This window comes from Dendrobates tinctorius, unplaced genomic scaffold (assembly GCF_039654945.1).
Source record: "Dendrobates tinctorius isolate UK_male_01 unplaced genomic scaffold, ASM3965494v1 ptg000305l, whole genome shotgun sequence".
Lineage (NCBI taxonomy): Eukaryota > Metazoa > Chordata > Amphibia > Anura > Dendrobatidae > Dendrobates > Dendrobates tinctorius.
Window position 1 is genome coordinate 524,390 of NW_027361972.1, and position 17,020 is coordinate 541,409.

Genomic DNA, 17,020 nt, shown 5'->3' on the forward strand with positions numbered 1-17,020 from the left:
AGACCTGTTGTCCTTCTACAAACTCCCGATAGCGTGCTTTACGGTCATACCATGTCTTCTGTCTGGTTTGAGCCATACGCACATGACTCTGGGCTAAACTAGCGAGTTGAGCCAGGGTTTCTCGCAGCTTTAGGACATAAGGGACAACAGGGGCTCCTGTATCTTCAACTTGTCCCTCCCAATATTCTTTTACCAGGGTTAAGGGTCCTCGGACCTTTCTTCCATAGAGTAGTTCAAAGGGGGAAAACCCGGTGGACTCCTGGGGAACTTCCTGATAGGAAAACAAAAGATGGGGTAGGTACCTCTCCCAGTCTGAATCTCTGTCAGTGAAGGCCCTCAGCATATTCTTCAGAGTGCCATTGAATCGTTCACAAAGTCCATTTGTTTGGGGATGATACGGGGTCGTTCGGATCGTTCGTACTCCGCAGGTGCGCCACAGACACTGGACCAGCTCGGACATGAACTGGGAGCCTTGGTCTGACAAGATCTCACTGGGGAATCCTACTCTGGTGAAAATGGTAACCAGGGCCTCGGCCACCTTGGCTGCAGAAATACTCGACAAGGCTACAGCATCTGGATATCGGGTGGCATAGTCCACAACAGTGAGGATGTACTGCTTTCCAGATTTACTTGGTGTAGCCAGAGGTCCAATGATATCGACAGCCACTCTTTGAAAGGGTTCTTCTATTATCGGGAGTGGTTGCAGGGGTGCCTTTGGGTGATCTCTGGGTCGCCCTCTACGCTGACATATGTCGCAAGTTCGGCAGAAATGCGCTACGGCTTGGGAAATCCCAGGCCAATAGAAAAATTGAGTCAATCGTTTCTCAGTGCGGGTTTTGCCTTGATGGCCAGCAGTAGGAATGTCATGAGCAAGGTGTAATAGGGGAATTCTGTATTTCTGAGGAACAATCAGCTGTTTGCTATAAGTCCAGGGCTTATCTAGGAAGTCAGCATTGGTAACCCGATACAGAAGTCCATTTTCTCTGATAATTCTTTCCCCGTTCTCCCCCAACTGCCCTATCTCAGCTCGAGCTCTAAAACTAGCTAGGGTGGGGTCAGTATCTACCTCTTGTCTAAACTGAACTTTATCCCAAGTAACACTCACATTGTCTCCACAAGAAGAATCACTCACTGGCTGTGACGGCAGTTCTGTTGGCCTCATTTCCATGGATGGGTTGTACGCGTCCACATTTGCTGCTCTCTTGGCTTGACTTCTGGTAACCGCACCGACAAAGTGGCAATGAAGATCAGAAGAACAGGTGGCTGGGGCTCGCACCCCATAGACTCCGGGTAGGGGAGCCAGGATATCAGAGTCACTTGGCAAGTCATCAGGGACTGAATCCAGCTCTTCTCCTGGTGAGGGTGTCTGTAGATAATGAACAGGCAAAGGCGGTCTGTAGCTGTCCTGCCTCCGAACACCGGGACATTGGAATTGCAGATGCCCAGGCTGCCCACATCTATAACATCTGCGCTCTGGGATTCTTCCTCCACATCGTAGTCCCGAAGGTGGAGCAGGAGTAATGTGAGGCACAGTCACACGAAGGTCACCATGAGTTGATGGTCTAGTGGGATGGTGAATATTGGAGGCCGAAGGACCAGGGGCGGCCAGCGTTGGGGGGCTGGTAGTTTTTTTCTCACTGAGTAGTAGTTTTTCCACTGAGGCTTGATGGTGAGAGCCTCATCAGCTAGAGCTGCAGCTTCCTCCACAGTGGCTGGTCTCCTTTCACGCACTCATTCCCGGATCTCAGCGGGGCACTTGAAGTAAAACTGCTCTTTTAGGATGACTTGGAAGAAGGTCTCCCAAGTTAAGGCCTCCTCTCCCTCCAGCCAGCGATGACATATTTGTTTGAGTCTGTGGGCATACATCTTGAAGGACACTTCCTCATCACAGGCTAAAGTACGGAACTGGGTCCTGTAAGTGTCTGGGGTCACAGCATAATGTTCTAGAATAGTCTGTTTAATCTCTGCATACTCAGTTCCACCGAGGGTTCATAGCTCTATAGGCTGCTGCAACTCCACCCCCTAAGAGCCCCACCAGATGTCGGACTCGCTCACTTTCCGGGACTTCCATTAATCGACACTGATGCTCAAAGTCTTGGAAGAAGCCCTCAATGTCACCTGAAGCCTCATTAAACAGCTTGAAGTCTTTTCGGGACACTCTGGGGAGTTCCCTCATGGTGGGTGCTGGGGTTACAGTCTGTCTGGAGCTTCTAGCTGCTTCCACAGCGAGCTGCCTCTCCAGCAATGCCCTCTCTTGAGCTCTATGAATGGCCTCCCTCTTATCTTCTATGGTAGCCTCTTCTCCCAGCAATGCCAACTCCTCCTCGTACCACACAACCCACTGACTTTTTTGGGTATTTACCTCCGGCTGTAGTCTTTCCTCCGTTTGCTGTGGGGATCCCTTCTCAGCGTCATCTTGCAGGCGAACTCCTTCCAAAGCCTCAATCAGCTGCTCCTTGGAGAGTCCCTTGTAGCTGACTCCCAGTTCACGGGCCTTTGTTTGTAGGTTCACCGCAGTCCAGTTCTTGTACTCTGCGGTGCTGGTTCCAGATGTTGATGGGCCGTTGTCCTCCATTCCTTCTGCTCTGATCCCAGCGCTGCCAACCAGTTTGTGACGGGGTATACGACAGAGCGAGGAGGGACAACAGGCCGAGGGACGATCCAACGAGATTTATTAAGGCAGGGAGCATACAACATCAAATATCCATAATGTCCTTAGAGTCCATGAGAAGTCCACAATAAGTCCGCACAATGGAAACAAATCCGGGCACCTCACGATAGTCCTTGTGCCGGATACGATAACAATAATCCTTGCAATAGTCCACAGGATTCCACACAATCCCACGGACGTCACGCGCTGGCCTCAACTCAGTTCGTGACTCCTTCCACGTCCGCACTCAAATCACAACTGAACTTAAAACAAGAATGTATTGTCAGGGCTCCTGGGATCAGCCCATCTGAAGGGGAGTAGGGGGTCACACCTACTATTCAATGGTTTGGTCCATCAGAAGATTCTAGAAACGTAAGGGCTCCACTTAGTCTACAGGATGTGTATTGTAGGTTATCTTCTGCTTAGGAAAACAATAGCCAAAGTCCCACTAGCTGTTGACACAACCCTAAATTAGATTATGGTCCAGGTTCATCACAAGACATTGCAAAGTATTGGGGGAAGGAGACATGGTTAATTTACAGCAAATACAACCAGAGAAAAGTTAAATGACATATTATACAAAATACAGGACAGGGCAAAACTACAAATCATGACAGTGCGTCTTATAGTCCAAAAAATACGGTAGTTTTAATACAAATTGGAAAGTCTGGATAAAGGGAAACTCTGCTGTTATTGCACAGAAATTCACACTTGGCCTCACTGCACATATAAAGTTGTCACTCATAAAAGCAAAGTTTGCCCAGAAAGACTGGACCTGGTCTTTTAGGGACCATGAGACATTCAGCAGCACAGAAGGGAGAGAAGATTTATCCGATAAGACCTCAGGGATCTAGGAAGCCAACAGCATCATTACCCTCCGCTTTCGCTTACAGGCCCAGCATAAGATTTTTCTTCAAGTGATTTTTTAACCTGTCAGCACATTCTACGTACGCTGTCATTTGGCTTTATAGTTACAGATCTGGGCAGGTAACGGTCAGCGTCTCCTAATCCCAGGGGGTAGGTGGATCTACCAGGTTGTAAGTTCTATAGAAAAGGGACTTGAATGCCCAAAATCATTGAACAGTTTTGGGTGGAGGAGAATGTTGTGGTCTAGAGGCAAAATGGTGATCATGGTAATACGTCCGGACTACACCACCAATAAAGCAGCCACAGCCGGTGACTGAGAGGAATCTGTGACTTCTCTGCATTCAGTGGTTACTACTCACCTGGGTAGTCATATGTGGGAATCTCCTCTTTACACCGCTCATCACCCCTTACATATGTCTCTGTAGTATTAATATGGGTCAGATCTTCACCCTGAAACAAATATTGTAAAAGTCACCGACAGATGGAGAAGTCCCATCTATGATCAGCTCTAATCCTGCCATCTCCACCGTTCTCATTACACAAGTATAAAACATATAATACTGGTGGATAAAACAAGACTGAGCACAAGACCTTCACAGCCGTCTACACATCACAGGGGAGATCTCCTGACACCTTCTCTCCATCTACCTGATGATCCTGAGGAGCACTGGGATCTTCTTGGTTACAGTCCTGTGGAAGAAGAGGACGGGGACATCTCCCTGGTGTTGTCCTCTTACTGGATAGATCTGGAGGAAACACATACAGGGACTGAATTCATTCTCTACATACAGATAATTATAGGCCGTGTGTATTTAGTCCTGTCTATTACCTGGAGATGTGAGGGGCTGGGGAACCTCCATTATGACGTTCTTGTACAGATCGCTGTGTCCTTCTAAATACTCCCACTCTTCCATGGAGAAATAGACAGCGACATCCTGACATCTTATAGGAACCTGACACATACAATGATACCGTCATCCCCCGATCCCTTCATAGTGTTACTGTATAATGTCCCAGCATTCCCAGCAGTGTCACCTCTCCAGTCAGCAGCTCAATCATCTTGTAGATGAGGTCTAGGATCTTCTGGTCATTGATGTCCTCATGGATCAGGGGGTGAGGTGGAGGCCCCGTGATTGGGCTCAGGGGTCTTCCACATCCCTCAGACACAGGGTCCTGACAGCGATCACTAGAGGTCTTCTTCACCACTGTGTAATCCTGGTTATGGAGAGACACATTAATAAATCTCACTACAGACATTTCCAGAGTCCTCACCTCTCCAGTTCTGTCCATCTGTTATTCCCATAGATAAGAATGATGTAATGTGACGTCATCAGAATCTCTCACCTCTCCAGTGAGACGGAAGAGGATCTCTAGGGTGAGGTGTAATATCCTCTCCGCCATCTTGTCTCTGTCCATATCCATCCTTGATGGGTAAATCAGGAATATTTTCTTTTGTAGAAGATCTTCACTGAGAGGATCCGATATTGTAGAGACCTGAATGAGAAGAAGATGATCTGATGTAACACTGTGCTTGGGACCGGGCCCACCTGGAGCTACTGTCAGGGCTGGCGTTTGTACTGCACATGTATCAGAGTGCAGGGAGTGAGTCATGTGACCGCTCTTCTGCAGTTTGTGGAGGAGAGGGGGAAGGACGGTCACCCACCCAATCCAGGATGAGCGCGCTCTCCTTCAAAGCTCCCTGCTGCAGAGAAGTCATCAGCCCCAAAAGCCTGGACGCAGCAGGGTTTGCTCTGCCTATGACTGTGAGCTGAGCTCACTGTCTGCACTCGTCTGCCTGGAAGGAGCCTGACAGCCAAGGAGGCTAGGAGCAGCACCGAGGACCAGGGACACACTGGACACAGCATGAGGACTGATGAGTATCTTGGCACATGTTATTTACTATTTGATATGTCTAATCTGTTGGTCAAATGTATACATACAGATATATAAAGCAATGAAGGTTCTTAAATTGGTTGTCCACTATGGGGATGCATTACATTATAGAGGCTGCCTATGGGGATGCATTATACTATAGAGGCTGCCTATGGGGATGCATTATACTATATAGTCTTCCTATGGGGGTGCATTACATTATAGAGGCTGCCTATGGGGATGCATTATACTATAGAGACTGCCTATGGGGATGCATTACGCTATAGAGGCTGCCTATGGGGATGCATTACACTATAGAGGCTGCCTATGGGGAATCATTACACTATAGAGGCTGCCTATGGGGAAGCATTACACTATAGAGGCTGCCTATGGGGGTGCATTACACTATAGAGTCTGCCTATGGGGAAGCATTACACTATAGAGGCTGCCTATGGGGATGCATTACACTATAGAGGCTGCCTATGGGGGTGCATTACACTATAGAGTCTGCCTATGGGGGTGCATTACACTATAGAGTCTGCCTATGGGGAAGCATTACATTATAGAGGCTGCCTATGGGGATGCATTATACTATATAGTCTTCCTATGGGGAGTGCATTATATTATACAGAGAGGTGTGATGGAGAGGCGGCAGCATGACAGGGGCAGATGGCGGCAGCATGACACAGATTTGGTGCCAAGCAAAATAAAGGGGTGCGATGAGGAATCAGAGGTACCGGCCATGGTAAAGTGCCCGAGGCAGCTTGTTGTGGGGCAGAACCCTGCTTACAGGGGCATAATGGGGGCATTACACTGTGTGGGGCCAAGAAAGGGGCCCTGTACTATGAGAACACTCCGTCTCCTCACTGCCTGTGCTCCATAGTGGAGTCGTATGTATCTATTACAGGAAACAGAGCAGAAACGTGATGATTCTTATAGAGAGTCTCAGTGCAGAAGCGGTTAATGTCCCCCGCGCTCAGTAATGGGGAATCTCCACAACCCTCCACCTGCAGAGCCGCACTCCACATATATGGCTGCTCTGTGCACAGGACCTGTGATGAGGTCACAGGAGGGGAGGAGTCAGGGGTCACATGATCTCCGGAGTGCAGACCTCCATGGAGGCTTCTCCTCAGTCAGTGACATTCCCGCCATTATTTGCCCCTCACTACTGGCACAATTACCCCGCGCCGCCTTCTCTACACAGTGTTATGTGTGGAATGTAACGTGTGATTTCTCTGGAGGGAAATAGACCCCACACAGGAGGGAATTCTCACCAGTTACCGGCCGTCTACTATATGGCGGCATATGATTGTGCTATCGACTCCACACCAGGAGCTAAAATGCCCAAATCTCGGTTATTTCCTCCTTCCAGAGTCCGGCTGAGGCCGGGGTCACACATAACGTATACAACAATCGGTCGGTGTTTCAGGGCCGAGAATCACAGAAATGTTCCCTGATCAGTGATCCGTGTGTCCTCCGTGTGCAGAGCGAGGATGCGATTTCCTCACATCAAAGTGTCCGTGTGGCGAGATTTTACTGCAAAATGGACATTTCACTGATCCATGGCCTGAAATATTATAGGTCTTTATAGTTCATACAGATATAGATGGCAGAATCGCCGATAATTCTGTAAAATCATGACAGAACCCGACAGGATAGGAGACATAGTAATGGCCGGAGCTGAGCCTCCCCTCCCCCCAGAAGAGGCATCAGGCAGAGGCCAGCATAACGGGGGGGGGTTTGGAGGGTGAAGGTGGGGGGAGTGGGCTTGGTGGGAGGGGCCGTTGCTGATATATATGGTTGAGCAACGGGCCTCCCTCCTCACAGTTCCCGCTCTTTTCCCCCAAGAAGTTTGTGGACTCACCATGGCAGACGTGGAGAGTGCGCTGGAGTGTCTGAGGGTGCCTTCCATGACACAGCCGCCAGGGTGGCTGGAAGCGCAAGTCGCGGCGATCACCCCGGGGACGTCCAGGCAGTCGGCTCTGCCTGCAACGAGGGAGCGGCGCGCACGGCAGGTGTGGCCTTCCGAACGGCTCTCACTGGATGCAGCACCTCGGGCCTCCCGTCGGCGCAGGAGCCTCTCCCGGGACCCACCAGGCCGGGCGCCCCGCGCTGCTCGCTCCAGCGGGCCCCGGCTTGGGAGGAATCCGCAAGCCCAGCGAGGCCCTGCAGTGGTTTCCAGGCCTCTGTCTCACTCCGTGCAGGGGGCGGGGCTGGCACGCACTGGGTGGCGCAGCACCCAGGACTCATCGGAGGGCTGCGCTGGCGGCTCTAGTACAGCGCAGCCTGTTCCTCTCTCCAGGCCGCGGTCGGCCAGCACAGCGGTAGCGGCCTGCCAAACAGCAAGGCTCCTCCCTTCACCTTCCAGAGTGGGGGGGCATCGGGTTCATCGGGGGGCCGCGGCGGGGGGGTCCCGCAGCGCAACCTGCTTCCTGCTCCGGGCACAGTGACAGGAGGCGATGCAGCAGGGATAGAATGGCCTGCTGCACTGCAGGGCATGTGCCATCCACCTCCACATCTGGCAGCAGGGGGTACGCTCCGGTCCCACTGAGCTCTTCACCGGGGGCCGCACACGCGTCATCACGGACAGATGGTGCGACATCAAGGTCTCCGGTCGCGGCGACTCAGGCAGTACCGTCAGTTGGGGACCAGCAAGCGGGATCCCCCCTGGGTTTCGGGCTCGGCATCCCGGTTCCCTCGGGGGGGAGTCACGGACGTCAGCGGCAGTCCAGTGAAGCCAGCATCAGGAGCCAATCGGGCGTGAACACATCCGTGGATCCTGGCGGTCCGGCTGGAGGGCTCACAGCCCCCTCGCAGCCCGGTGAGTATGCATATGTGTCCCCTGTATGTCAGCCACTATTGTCTTCATTGCAAAGGGGGGTGGGTCCCTCGATGGACGGTATGAGTGGTGGGGGGGTGTTAGGTCTATGCTCGCAGACGTCCGCGATTTGCTTTCACGCTTGGAGCGGGGTTTCGTTGCACCGTCTCCATTGGCGGCCTGGGTGGGGTCTCAGGCTGGAGGTCAGGTTGGGCAGAGCAGGTTAGAGCTGGCGGAGCGCACTAGTGAACCAGTGTCGGTGTCGGTGCAAACGGAAAAGGAGAAGGAGTGTCGCGTGCACTTGGACGACAGGGCTCACGGTGAGGTCTATGTATGCTTTGAGGGCCCACTGGGGGCTCATTTAAAGAAGGAGGTTAAGGAGAGCATATGGAAGGACGAATACGTGGAGATATTCTCGTTGTTGCCTCTCGAGAAATTTAATTTGAATAAGAGCAAGAAGGAGGATAGCAAAAAGGAGGAAGAGGTGAAACGCAGGTGGCGCTTAATTCCTCAGACGTTTATGAATTGGCAGCAAGCGTTTGCCATTTTGGCAAGCGTTATTGGGGAAAGGGCCCCGGACAATTGCTCGGCATTGTTTTGTTACCTGGATGCGATAGGTGAAGCTTACAGAGTTTATGGGGGTCAGGCGTGGCTGAGGTATGATGAACAATTCCGGAAGAGGAAGGCCGTTCGCCCAGCCATTTGCGCGGATCAGAAGGATATTGGGTTATGGATGCAGGTTATTGCTCAAAACAAGTTTGGGAGCTCCTTTCATGGGGGGGCTAGCAGCACCAGCCAGAGCTGCGGTAACTCCAGCGCCACGAGCGGAAGTGGACTGGGGCAGGCGGGAAACCACAAGTTGGGGGTCTGCTGGCAGTTCAACAACGGGCAGTGTAAGTTCGGGGCAAATTGCAAATTCAAACACCTCTGTTCCACTTGCAACGGTGCTTCCAAGTGTTTCAAAAAAGGGAAGCCAGGAGCCGGGGGCGGTAACTCTAAAGGGGGAGACTCCGGTGAAACTGGAAAGGATGGTCCCTTATCTAAATAGATATGCTGACAGGGAAAAAGCGGCACTGTTGTACGCGGGTTTTAGAGATGGTTTTGTGATTCCGCACCCCCCTTTTGTCATTTCGCTCGCTTTAAAAAATTTGCATTCGGCTCTGCTTCACGCCGCCGTTGTTTCGGAAAAAATTGAAAAGGAAGTCTCTTTGGGCCGCATGGCCGGCCCTTTCGCGCTCCCACCGTTTCCGGATTTGGTGGTCTCCCCCTTGGAGTGGTTCTGAAGAAGGAGCCAAATAAGTTTCAGCTTATTCAGCACTTGTCTTTTCCACGGGATAGGTCAGTTAACGACAGTATTGATCCGGAGATATGTTCGGTGGTTTACTTCTCGTTCGACGAGGCTCCACGGTGGGTGCGGAGTTGTGGTCGGGGGGGCCCTTATGGCTAAGACTGACGTTGAAGCTGCATTTCGTCTTTTACCGGTCCATCCGGACAGCATGAGGCTCTTGGGTTGTTTTTGGGACAGCAAGATTTTTGTGGACAGGTGCTTACCCATGGGTTGCTCATTGTCCTGTGAGGCCTTTAGTTCTTTTCTTGAGTGGGTGGTGCGCAATGTTTCCGGTTTTGAATCAGTTATCCATTATTTGGATGATTTTTTGTGCGTCGGCCCTGCAGATTTGTTGCGCTGTCACAGAATATTGCAAACCATCGAGTGGGTGGCTGAGAGTTTTGGAGTTCCGCTGGAGCCCGGTAAAACCGAGGGCCCAAGTACGTGCTTGCGTTTCTTGGGGACTGTCGAGTGGGAGTTTAGGCTGCCTGAGGACAAGTTAGCTGATCTGCGGGCTGAGGTGGTCCGAGCGCGCCGTTTGAAGAAAATATCGTTGCGTGATCTCCAGTCGTTGTTGGGGAAGTTGAATTTTGCGCGTCGTGTGATGCCGATGGGGCGAGTTTTTTCACGTAGGCTGGCGAGCGCTACTGCAGGGGTTCATGCCCCCCATCATTTCATCAGATTGTCGTCGGAGCTCAGGGCAGATTTGGCGGTTTGGGAGTCCTTTTTGGTTGGGTACAACGGCCGCTCTTTGGTGATGTCTGAGGTTGTTGGTAACGACGCTCTGCAGCTGTTTACGGATGTGGCCGGGGGTATTGGCTTTGGAGCTTACTTCAGAGGACAGTGGTGCGCGTCTCATTGGCCCGACGAGTGGATTGCGTCTGGTCTGGTGCGTAACATTACGTTGTTGGAGATCTTTCCGATCCTGGTGGCGGTGCATTTGTGGGGGCGGGAGTTTCAGGATCAGCGTGTGCAGTTTAATTGTGACAACATGGGTGTCGTGTGCGCAATCAACGGGCTTACCGCCTCGTCTCCTCCAGTGTTGCAGCAATTGGTTTTGCTATACTTGTCTTTGAATGTGCACGTGACCGCGTCTCATGTTCCTGGAGTCAGGAATGAAATAGCTGACTCTCTCTCTCGTTCGCAGTGGGATTGTTTTCGCTCTTTGGCGCCAGAAGCGGAGGTTGAGGGTTTAGTTTGCCCGGAGGAACTGTGGAGATTGGTTTACGGGCCGCAGAGTCGCTGATCAAGTCTTCCTTGGCTCCAAAAACTTGGGAGGCCTACCGGGCTGTATGGCGGATGTGGAAGGAAGTTGTTGCAGCCGGCCCGGTTATTGGTTTCAGGCAGGATCAAGAGGGAATACTGTTAGCCTGGTTGGGGCGCGGTTCAATTGAGGGCTGGTCTTGCGCAAGAGTTTCACGGGTTTTGGCTGGATTGTCCGTTGGCTTTCGCTTACGCAAGTCGGGATCTGACGAAGAAGTTTTTGGTCAGACAAGCGGCTAAGGGTTTTCGCCGCTGCAAAAGCAGGGGGGATTTGAGGAGGCCGGTATCCTTTAATTTGTTGGAACAGTTGGGCCTTGTTCTGGAGTCGGTTTGTTCTTCACGTTATGAGCTTTTGTTATTTCGTTTAGCTTTCTCGTTCACCTTTTTTGGGGCTTTACGGGCGGGAGAGCTCATTTCTCCCAGCAAAGGATCGGTTGGTGGGTTATTGGCTAGGGATGTCGTATCGACATCGCGTGGTGTGGAATTTTGGTTACGAAGTCCAAGATGGATCAGTCGGGAAAAGGCCGCCAGGTGGTGTTGGGCAGTGTGCCCGGCTCTTCAATGTGCCCTCTTCAGTGCTTACAGAATTTTTGGGAGCTTCGTCCCAGCTTGAGCGGGTCACTTGTGTCATGTTGATGGCAGTAGTTTGTCTCGGTATCAGTTTGGTGCTGTTTTCAGAAAGGCTATTCAGTTGGGCCTGGACGAATCCCGCTTCGCTCCTCACTCTTTTAGGATAGGGGCTGCCATGGAGGCAGCGGCTGGGGGTTTGGGTCCATAATGCATATTGGTGGTTGGAAGTCTAATCGGTACCGAAGTTACGTTAGGCCTCAATTGTGAGGGGGGGTTTGAGTGGAGGCTTGGTGGCGCATATCGAGTTTACGTTTCTTGTATTTGTGGTATGGTTCGATGTTAGCACTCCCCCTTTTTTGTTCCAGGTATCGAGCCTTTGTTGGTTTGGATTTTTGGGCACTCCTTCGTTCATTGGGGAGCATTGCGAGCTGATGTCCGGAGCGAAGGTAGACAACTGGGCTTCCTCAGGACCGTGGCGGTGGTGCAGTGGCTCGGTTTCAGGGGAATGGAGTGGAGAAGGGTATTACAAGAAATTCATGTGTGTGCTCAGTTGGACCGTGCACCGGACATTCTGGTTCTTCATGTCGGGGGCAACGATTTGGCGGTCCGACCTTTTCGTGAACTGATAAAGGACATGAAGCAGGATTGCTTGCATTTGTGGTTGTTGTACCGGGGTGTCACCATCGTCTTGTCCAAAATTTTTCCACGCAAACGTTGGCGTTCCATGAGGTCCTTGGTGAAGGTCAACAAGGCTTGGATTAAAGTCAACAGGGCGGTGTCTTCCTTTGTGGTTAGGAACAGGGGTGTGGTTGTGCATCATTTTGATCGTGAAAAGGGTGAAGGGGATTTTTGGTTGGCTGATGGTGTCCATTTGAACGCGGTTGGATCCGACATTTGGACTCTGGGTCTGCAGGAAGGCATTGAGAGGGCCATAGCATGGTGTGTTTGGGGGGGTCTCGGGCCGTTGAGGTGTTCAAGGGCTATCGTTGTGGCGGTTCGGAAGGGGGGGAGTCCTTAGAGTCATTTGGAAATTGGTTTTGGAGACTCACGGTATAGGGTCTCCTACGTTCATAGGTATGGTGGTGGTGATCTGGTGAAAAGTGGACTCCTCGGTGTTCAAGTATTGTATTTATGGTGTTCATAATACATTATTATTGTTGTTTGTTAATTTAATAAAAGGCTGCTGTGGCCATTAAAATTCCAAAAGAAACTTTTGGTCTCTGGAGTTATTAAGTGGCGTATGGGGCTAATACATGGGGGTGGTGTGGGGGTTTGGGATGGTCTTGTCTTCCCTAAACGAGAACAACTTGACAATCCCAACGTCAAGTAATGGCTGGAGCTGAGCCTCCCCTCCCCCAGAAGAGACGTCAGGCGGAGTCCAGCATGACGGGGGGTTTGGAGAGTGAAGGTGGGGGGAGTGGGCTTGGTGGGAGGCGGCGTTGCTGATATATATGGTTGAGCAACGTGCCTCCCTCCTCACAGTTCCCGCCCTTTTCCCCCAAGAAGTTTGTCCCGCCCTCCCTCCCTTTTCTATTTTGGTGTATGGTAAAGTTGGAGTTACTCGGGTCATGGCAGTTCAGAAGGGGGGGGAGTCCTTGGAGTCGTTTGGAAATTGGTTTTGGAGACTCATGGTATAGGGTCTCCTACGTTCATAGGTATGGTGGTGGTGATCTGGTGAAAAGTGGAAGGGGAGTTTACGTAAAGTGGGCGCATCCCCTAGTTGCTTAGTGGACAATATGTCTCGGTGTGTTGGTGCTCCTGAGCCTGTGGGGTAATGGCTGGGAGTAATATGTTGGTTTTTGTCCACAACATATTGGGGTAATTCACCTAGATCTCGTGGCTTCAAGGACTCCTCCTCAGTGTTCAAGTATTGTATTTATGGTGTTCATAATACATTATTATTGTTGTTTGTTAATTTAATAAAAGGCTGCTGTGGCCATTAAAATTCCAAAAGAAACTTTTGGTCTCTGGAGTTATTAAGCGGCGTACGGGGCTAATACATGGGGGTGGTGTGGGGATTTGGGATGGTCTTGTCTTCCCTAAACGAGAACAACTTGACAACCCCAACGTCAAGTTTACATACGATAAACCATTGCAGAATAATTAGATTTATAGATGTCAGTGACTAACAGTGTTAGTACTATGTGTACTATGGCTAGAGGAGCACTAGCGTGAGGTCAAAGGACACTACTTACGAGACACGAGAAGCATGCCCCTCTAGACCCATTAGCCCGCAACTGCTACTGCGGAGCCAGGGAAGGTTCCCCCTGGAACACAGAGCCCTGTTAACCATCACAGGGTGCAGCACACATTAGACTACCGCTCTGAGCATGTACTGCATCTGCACTTGCGATCGCCACTAACCAGCCTGAGCTTGGTGCTGGAAAGCACACTATCTGGGCACGGCGCCGTACAGACGGACGCTGCTACACATGCGGTACTGTGATGCCTGTGCTGACTGGGGCTAACGGATGAGAGAGCTGAATGCACTGTGGCGCTAGGCAGTACCCGTACTAGGTGCTGACTCTAACTCTGTGACCCTAACTCATACACAACCGAAGGAGGGGAGTCATGAGTCATTCACCTGTCTCATACAGCCATCATCACACACACCACTATAACAATAAGAATTAATCTCTATCATAGCACATAGCGGGGCAGCCATGCGAGGATTTTATAGCCACGACCTTCCGGGACCTTCCTGATGGTCAAATCAGAGCAGGAGCTGGACCTAAGCATGTGACCTCCGATCTCCAATGAGAGATCGTCCCACGGGCATGCTCAGTGGACCGAAAGGAGGACTTTGTCCCTTGAGTTCACTGCTGACCAGCATGCATTGCTATAGCTGGACCAGAGGTTGCAGCAGCAACCAAACCCACAGTGCTAGTCTGAGCAGGGCACTGGGATTGACGACCCTGGTGAGCAGCCTCCTCTGCGGCAGGAGAGTAATGTGAGACCACAAAAGGCAAGGCTCAGGATTCCTTATGCAGCAGCAGGAACCTGACGCCTAACATTACCCCCCCCTCGTAGAGCCCCCTCCTCCCTGGGCCTCGCTACGTTCAAATGCCACAATGAGAAGGGGAGCGCGGATGTTCTCCACTGGCTCCCAGGTTCGATCATCTGGGCCATGACCCTTCCAGTCCACCAGATAAAACTTTTTTCCAGGTACCACCCTGCATCCCACGATGGCATTAACCTCAAACTCATCCGAGGACAAGTCTGATGTCCCGGCAGATGACTCTGAGAACCGGGACATGTGGACAGGCTTAAGAAGGGACACGTGGAAGGTGTCAGTGATAGCCAAGTGTGGCGGAAGGGCCAGACGGTCGACCACAGGGTTGATCTGCTCAAGGACCTTGAAGGGGCCAATGTAGCGAGGTGTGAACTTAGTGGACTCGACCCGCAGCCTGATGTTATGGGCGGAGAGCCACACTAGGTCGCCAGGAGCAAAGGTCGGAGCAGGACACCGGTGCATGTCGGCGGAGACCCTCATTCTCTCCTTGGAGGCCCAGATGGCATCCTGAGTGCAATCCTAAATGTCACGAGCCTCCACCACCCAGTCTGCCACCCTGGAATTGGTGGACAACACGGGCATAGGGACAGGGACGCGCGGAAGCTGGACATAATTAAGGAGGAATGGGGTCTAGCCAGTGGAATCGGCCACAGCATTGTTCAAAGCAAACTCCGCCCACGGTAGCAGGGGTGCCCAGTCATCTTGCCTGGCCGAGACAAAATTTCGTAGGTATGTGACCATGGTCTGGTTGGCTCTCTCTACCAACCCGTTCATCTCGGGATGATAGGCCGAGGAGAGATTTAGCTCAATGCTGAGCAGACTACAGAGCTCTCTCCAGAATCGAGACGCAAACTGGGGACCCCGGTCACTGACTATCTTGTCTGGCATTCCATGCAAGCGAAAGACAAGTTTAATGAACAACGCTGCCAGGCCTTGTGCAGAAGGTAGCCGCGAGAGTGGCACCAGGTGCACCATCTTGGAGAAATCATAGAATCGTAGAGTTGGAAGGGACCTCCTGGGCCATCTGGTCCAACCCCCTGCTCAAAGCAGGATTCGCTAAATCATGCCAGACAGATGTCTGTCCAGCCTCTGTTTGAAGACTTCTATTGAAAGAGAACTCCCCACCTCTCGTGGCAGCCTGTTCCACTCATTGATCACTCTAACTGTCAAAAAGTTTTTTCTAATATCTAATCTGTGTCTCCTCCCATTCAGTTTCATCCCATTGCTTCTAGTCTTTCCTTGTGCAAAAGATAATAAAGATGATCCTTCCCTACAATGTGACAGCCCTTGAGATATTTGTAGACAGCTATTAAGTCTCCTCTCAGTCTTCTCTTTTGCAAGCTAAACATTCCCAAATCCTGCAACCTTTCCTCATAAGACAGGGTTTGCAGACCGGTCACCATTCTGGTCGCTCTTTTCTGAACTTGCTCCAGTTTGTTGATGTCTTTTTTAAAATGTGGCACCCAAAACTGGACACAGTATTCCAGATGAGGTCTGACCAAAGAGGAGTCGAGGGCAATAATGACTTCATGTGATCTAGACTGTATGCTTCTGTTAGTACATGCTAGAATTGCGTTTGCCTTTTTTGCTGCTGCATCACACTGTTGACTCATATTCAGTCTGTGATCTATTAGTATATCCAAGTCTGTTTCACATGTGCTGTTGCTTAACCCTATTCTTCCCATTCCGTATATGTTTTCTTCATTTTTATTGCCCAGATGTAACATAGTAACATAGTTTTGAAGGCTGAAGGAAGACCTTATGTCCATGTAGTTCAGCCTATTTTTAGTGCAACTGTTCTGCATTGTTGATCCTGGGGAAGGCAAAAAACCCACAGAGTAGAAGCCAATTTTCTCCATAGGGAAAAAAATTCCTTCCCCTAAGCTGGGTCAACCATCTACCTATAATATTATATTATTTGTAACCTTCTATACTGTTACTCACAAGAAAAGCATCCATTCCTTTCTTAAATTCATTCAGTGAGTTGGCTATCACCACTTCCTCAGGACGAGAACTCCAGAGCCTCACTGCTCTTACCGTGAAGAACCCTCTTCTATGCTGGTGCAGAAATTGTCTTTCCTCCAAACGAAGAGAATGCCCCCTTGTTCTTGTCACATTCCTTGGTACAAACAGTTCATTGGAGAGATTTCTGTATTGCCCTCTGATATACTTGTACATATATATTAGGTCTCCCCTAAGTCTTCTCTTTTGTAGAGTAAATAGACCTAATTTTGATAACCTTTCTGGGTATTGTATTGAACCAACTCCATTCATCATTTTAGTAGCCCGCCATTGAACCCTTTCAAGTTCAGTAATGTCTTTCTTGAGCACCGGGGTCCAAAATTGCACACAATACTCCAAGTGTGTTCTGACGAGTGATTTGTACAGAGGGAGAATTGTGTTTTCATCTCGTGTCCCCAGACCTCTTCTATGTAGTACTTTGCATTTTTCCCTGTTAAAAACCATTCTGTTAGTTGCTGCCCACTTCTCCAGTTTGTTTATATCTTTTTGAATCCTCTCTCTCTTCTCTAGTATTAGCTATCCCTCCTAGCTTTGTGTCATCAGCAAATTTAATCAGTTTACCCTCAATTCCTTCATCTAAATCGTTGATAAAGATGTTGAACAATACAGGGCCCAGGA

The 17,020-nt window shown here is 50.6% G+C and overlaps 1 protein-coding gene across 1 annotated transcript in view; it reads right to left on the reverse strand.

The window, feature by feature from the left end:
• The window catches only part of LOC141073538 (uncharacterized), a 66,468-nt gene that overhangs the window by 25,139 nt on the left and 24,309 nt on the right, over positions 1–17,020 (reverse strand). Inside the window, exons 3-7 of the mRNA XM_073560806.1 lie at positions 4,862–5,011; positions 4,553–4,732; positions 4,347–4,470; positions 4,166–4,263; positions 3,877–3,967 (exon numbers count right to left, since the gene is read on the reverse strand). Coding sequence (XP_073416907.1) covers positions 3,877–3,967; positions 4,166–4,263; positions 4,347–4,470; positions 4,553–4,732; positions 4,862–4,939 — 571 coding nt within the window. The 5' untranslated portion in view covers positions 4,940–5,011. The remainder of the gene's footprint in view (positions 1–3,876; positions 3,968–4,165; positions 4,264–4,346; positions 4,471–4,552; positions 4,733–4,861; positions 5,012–17,020) is intronic.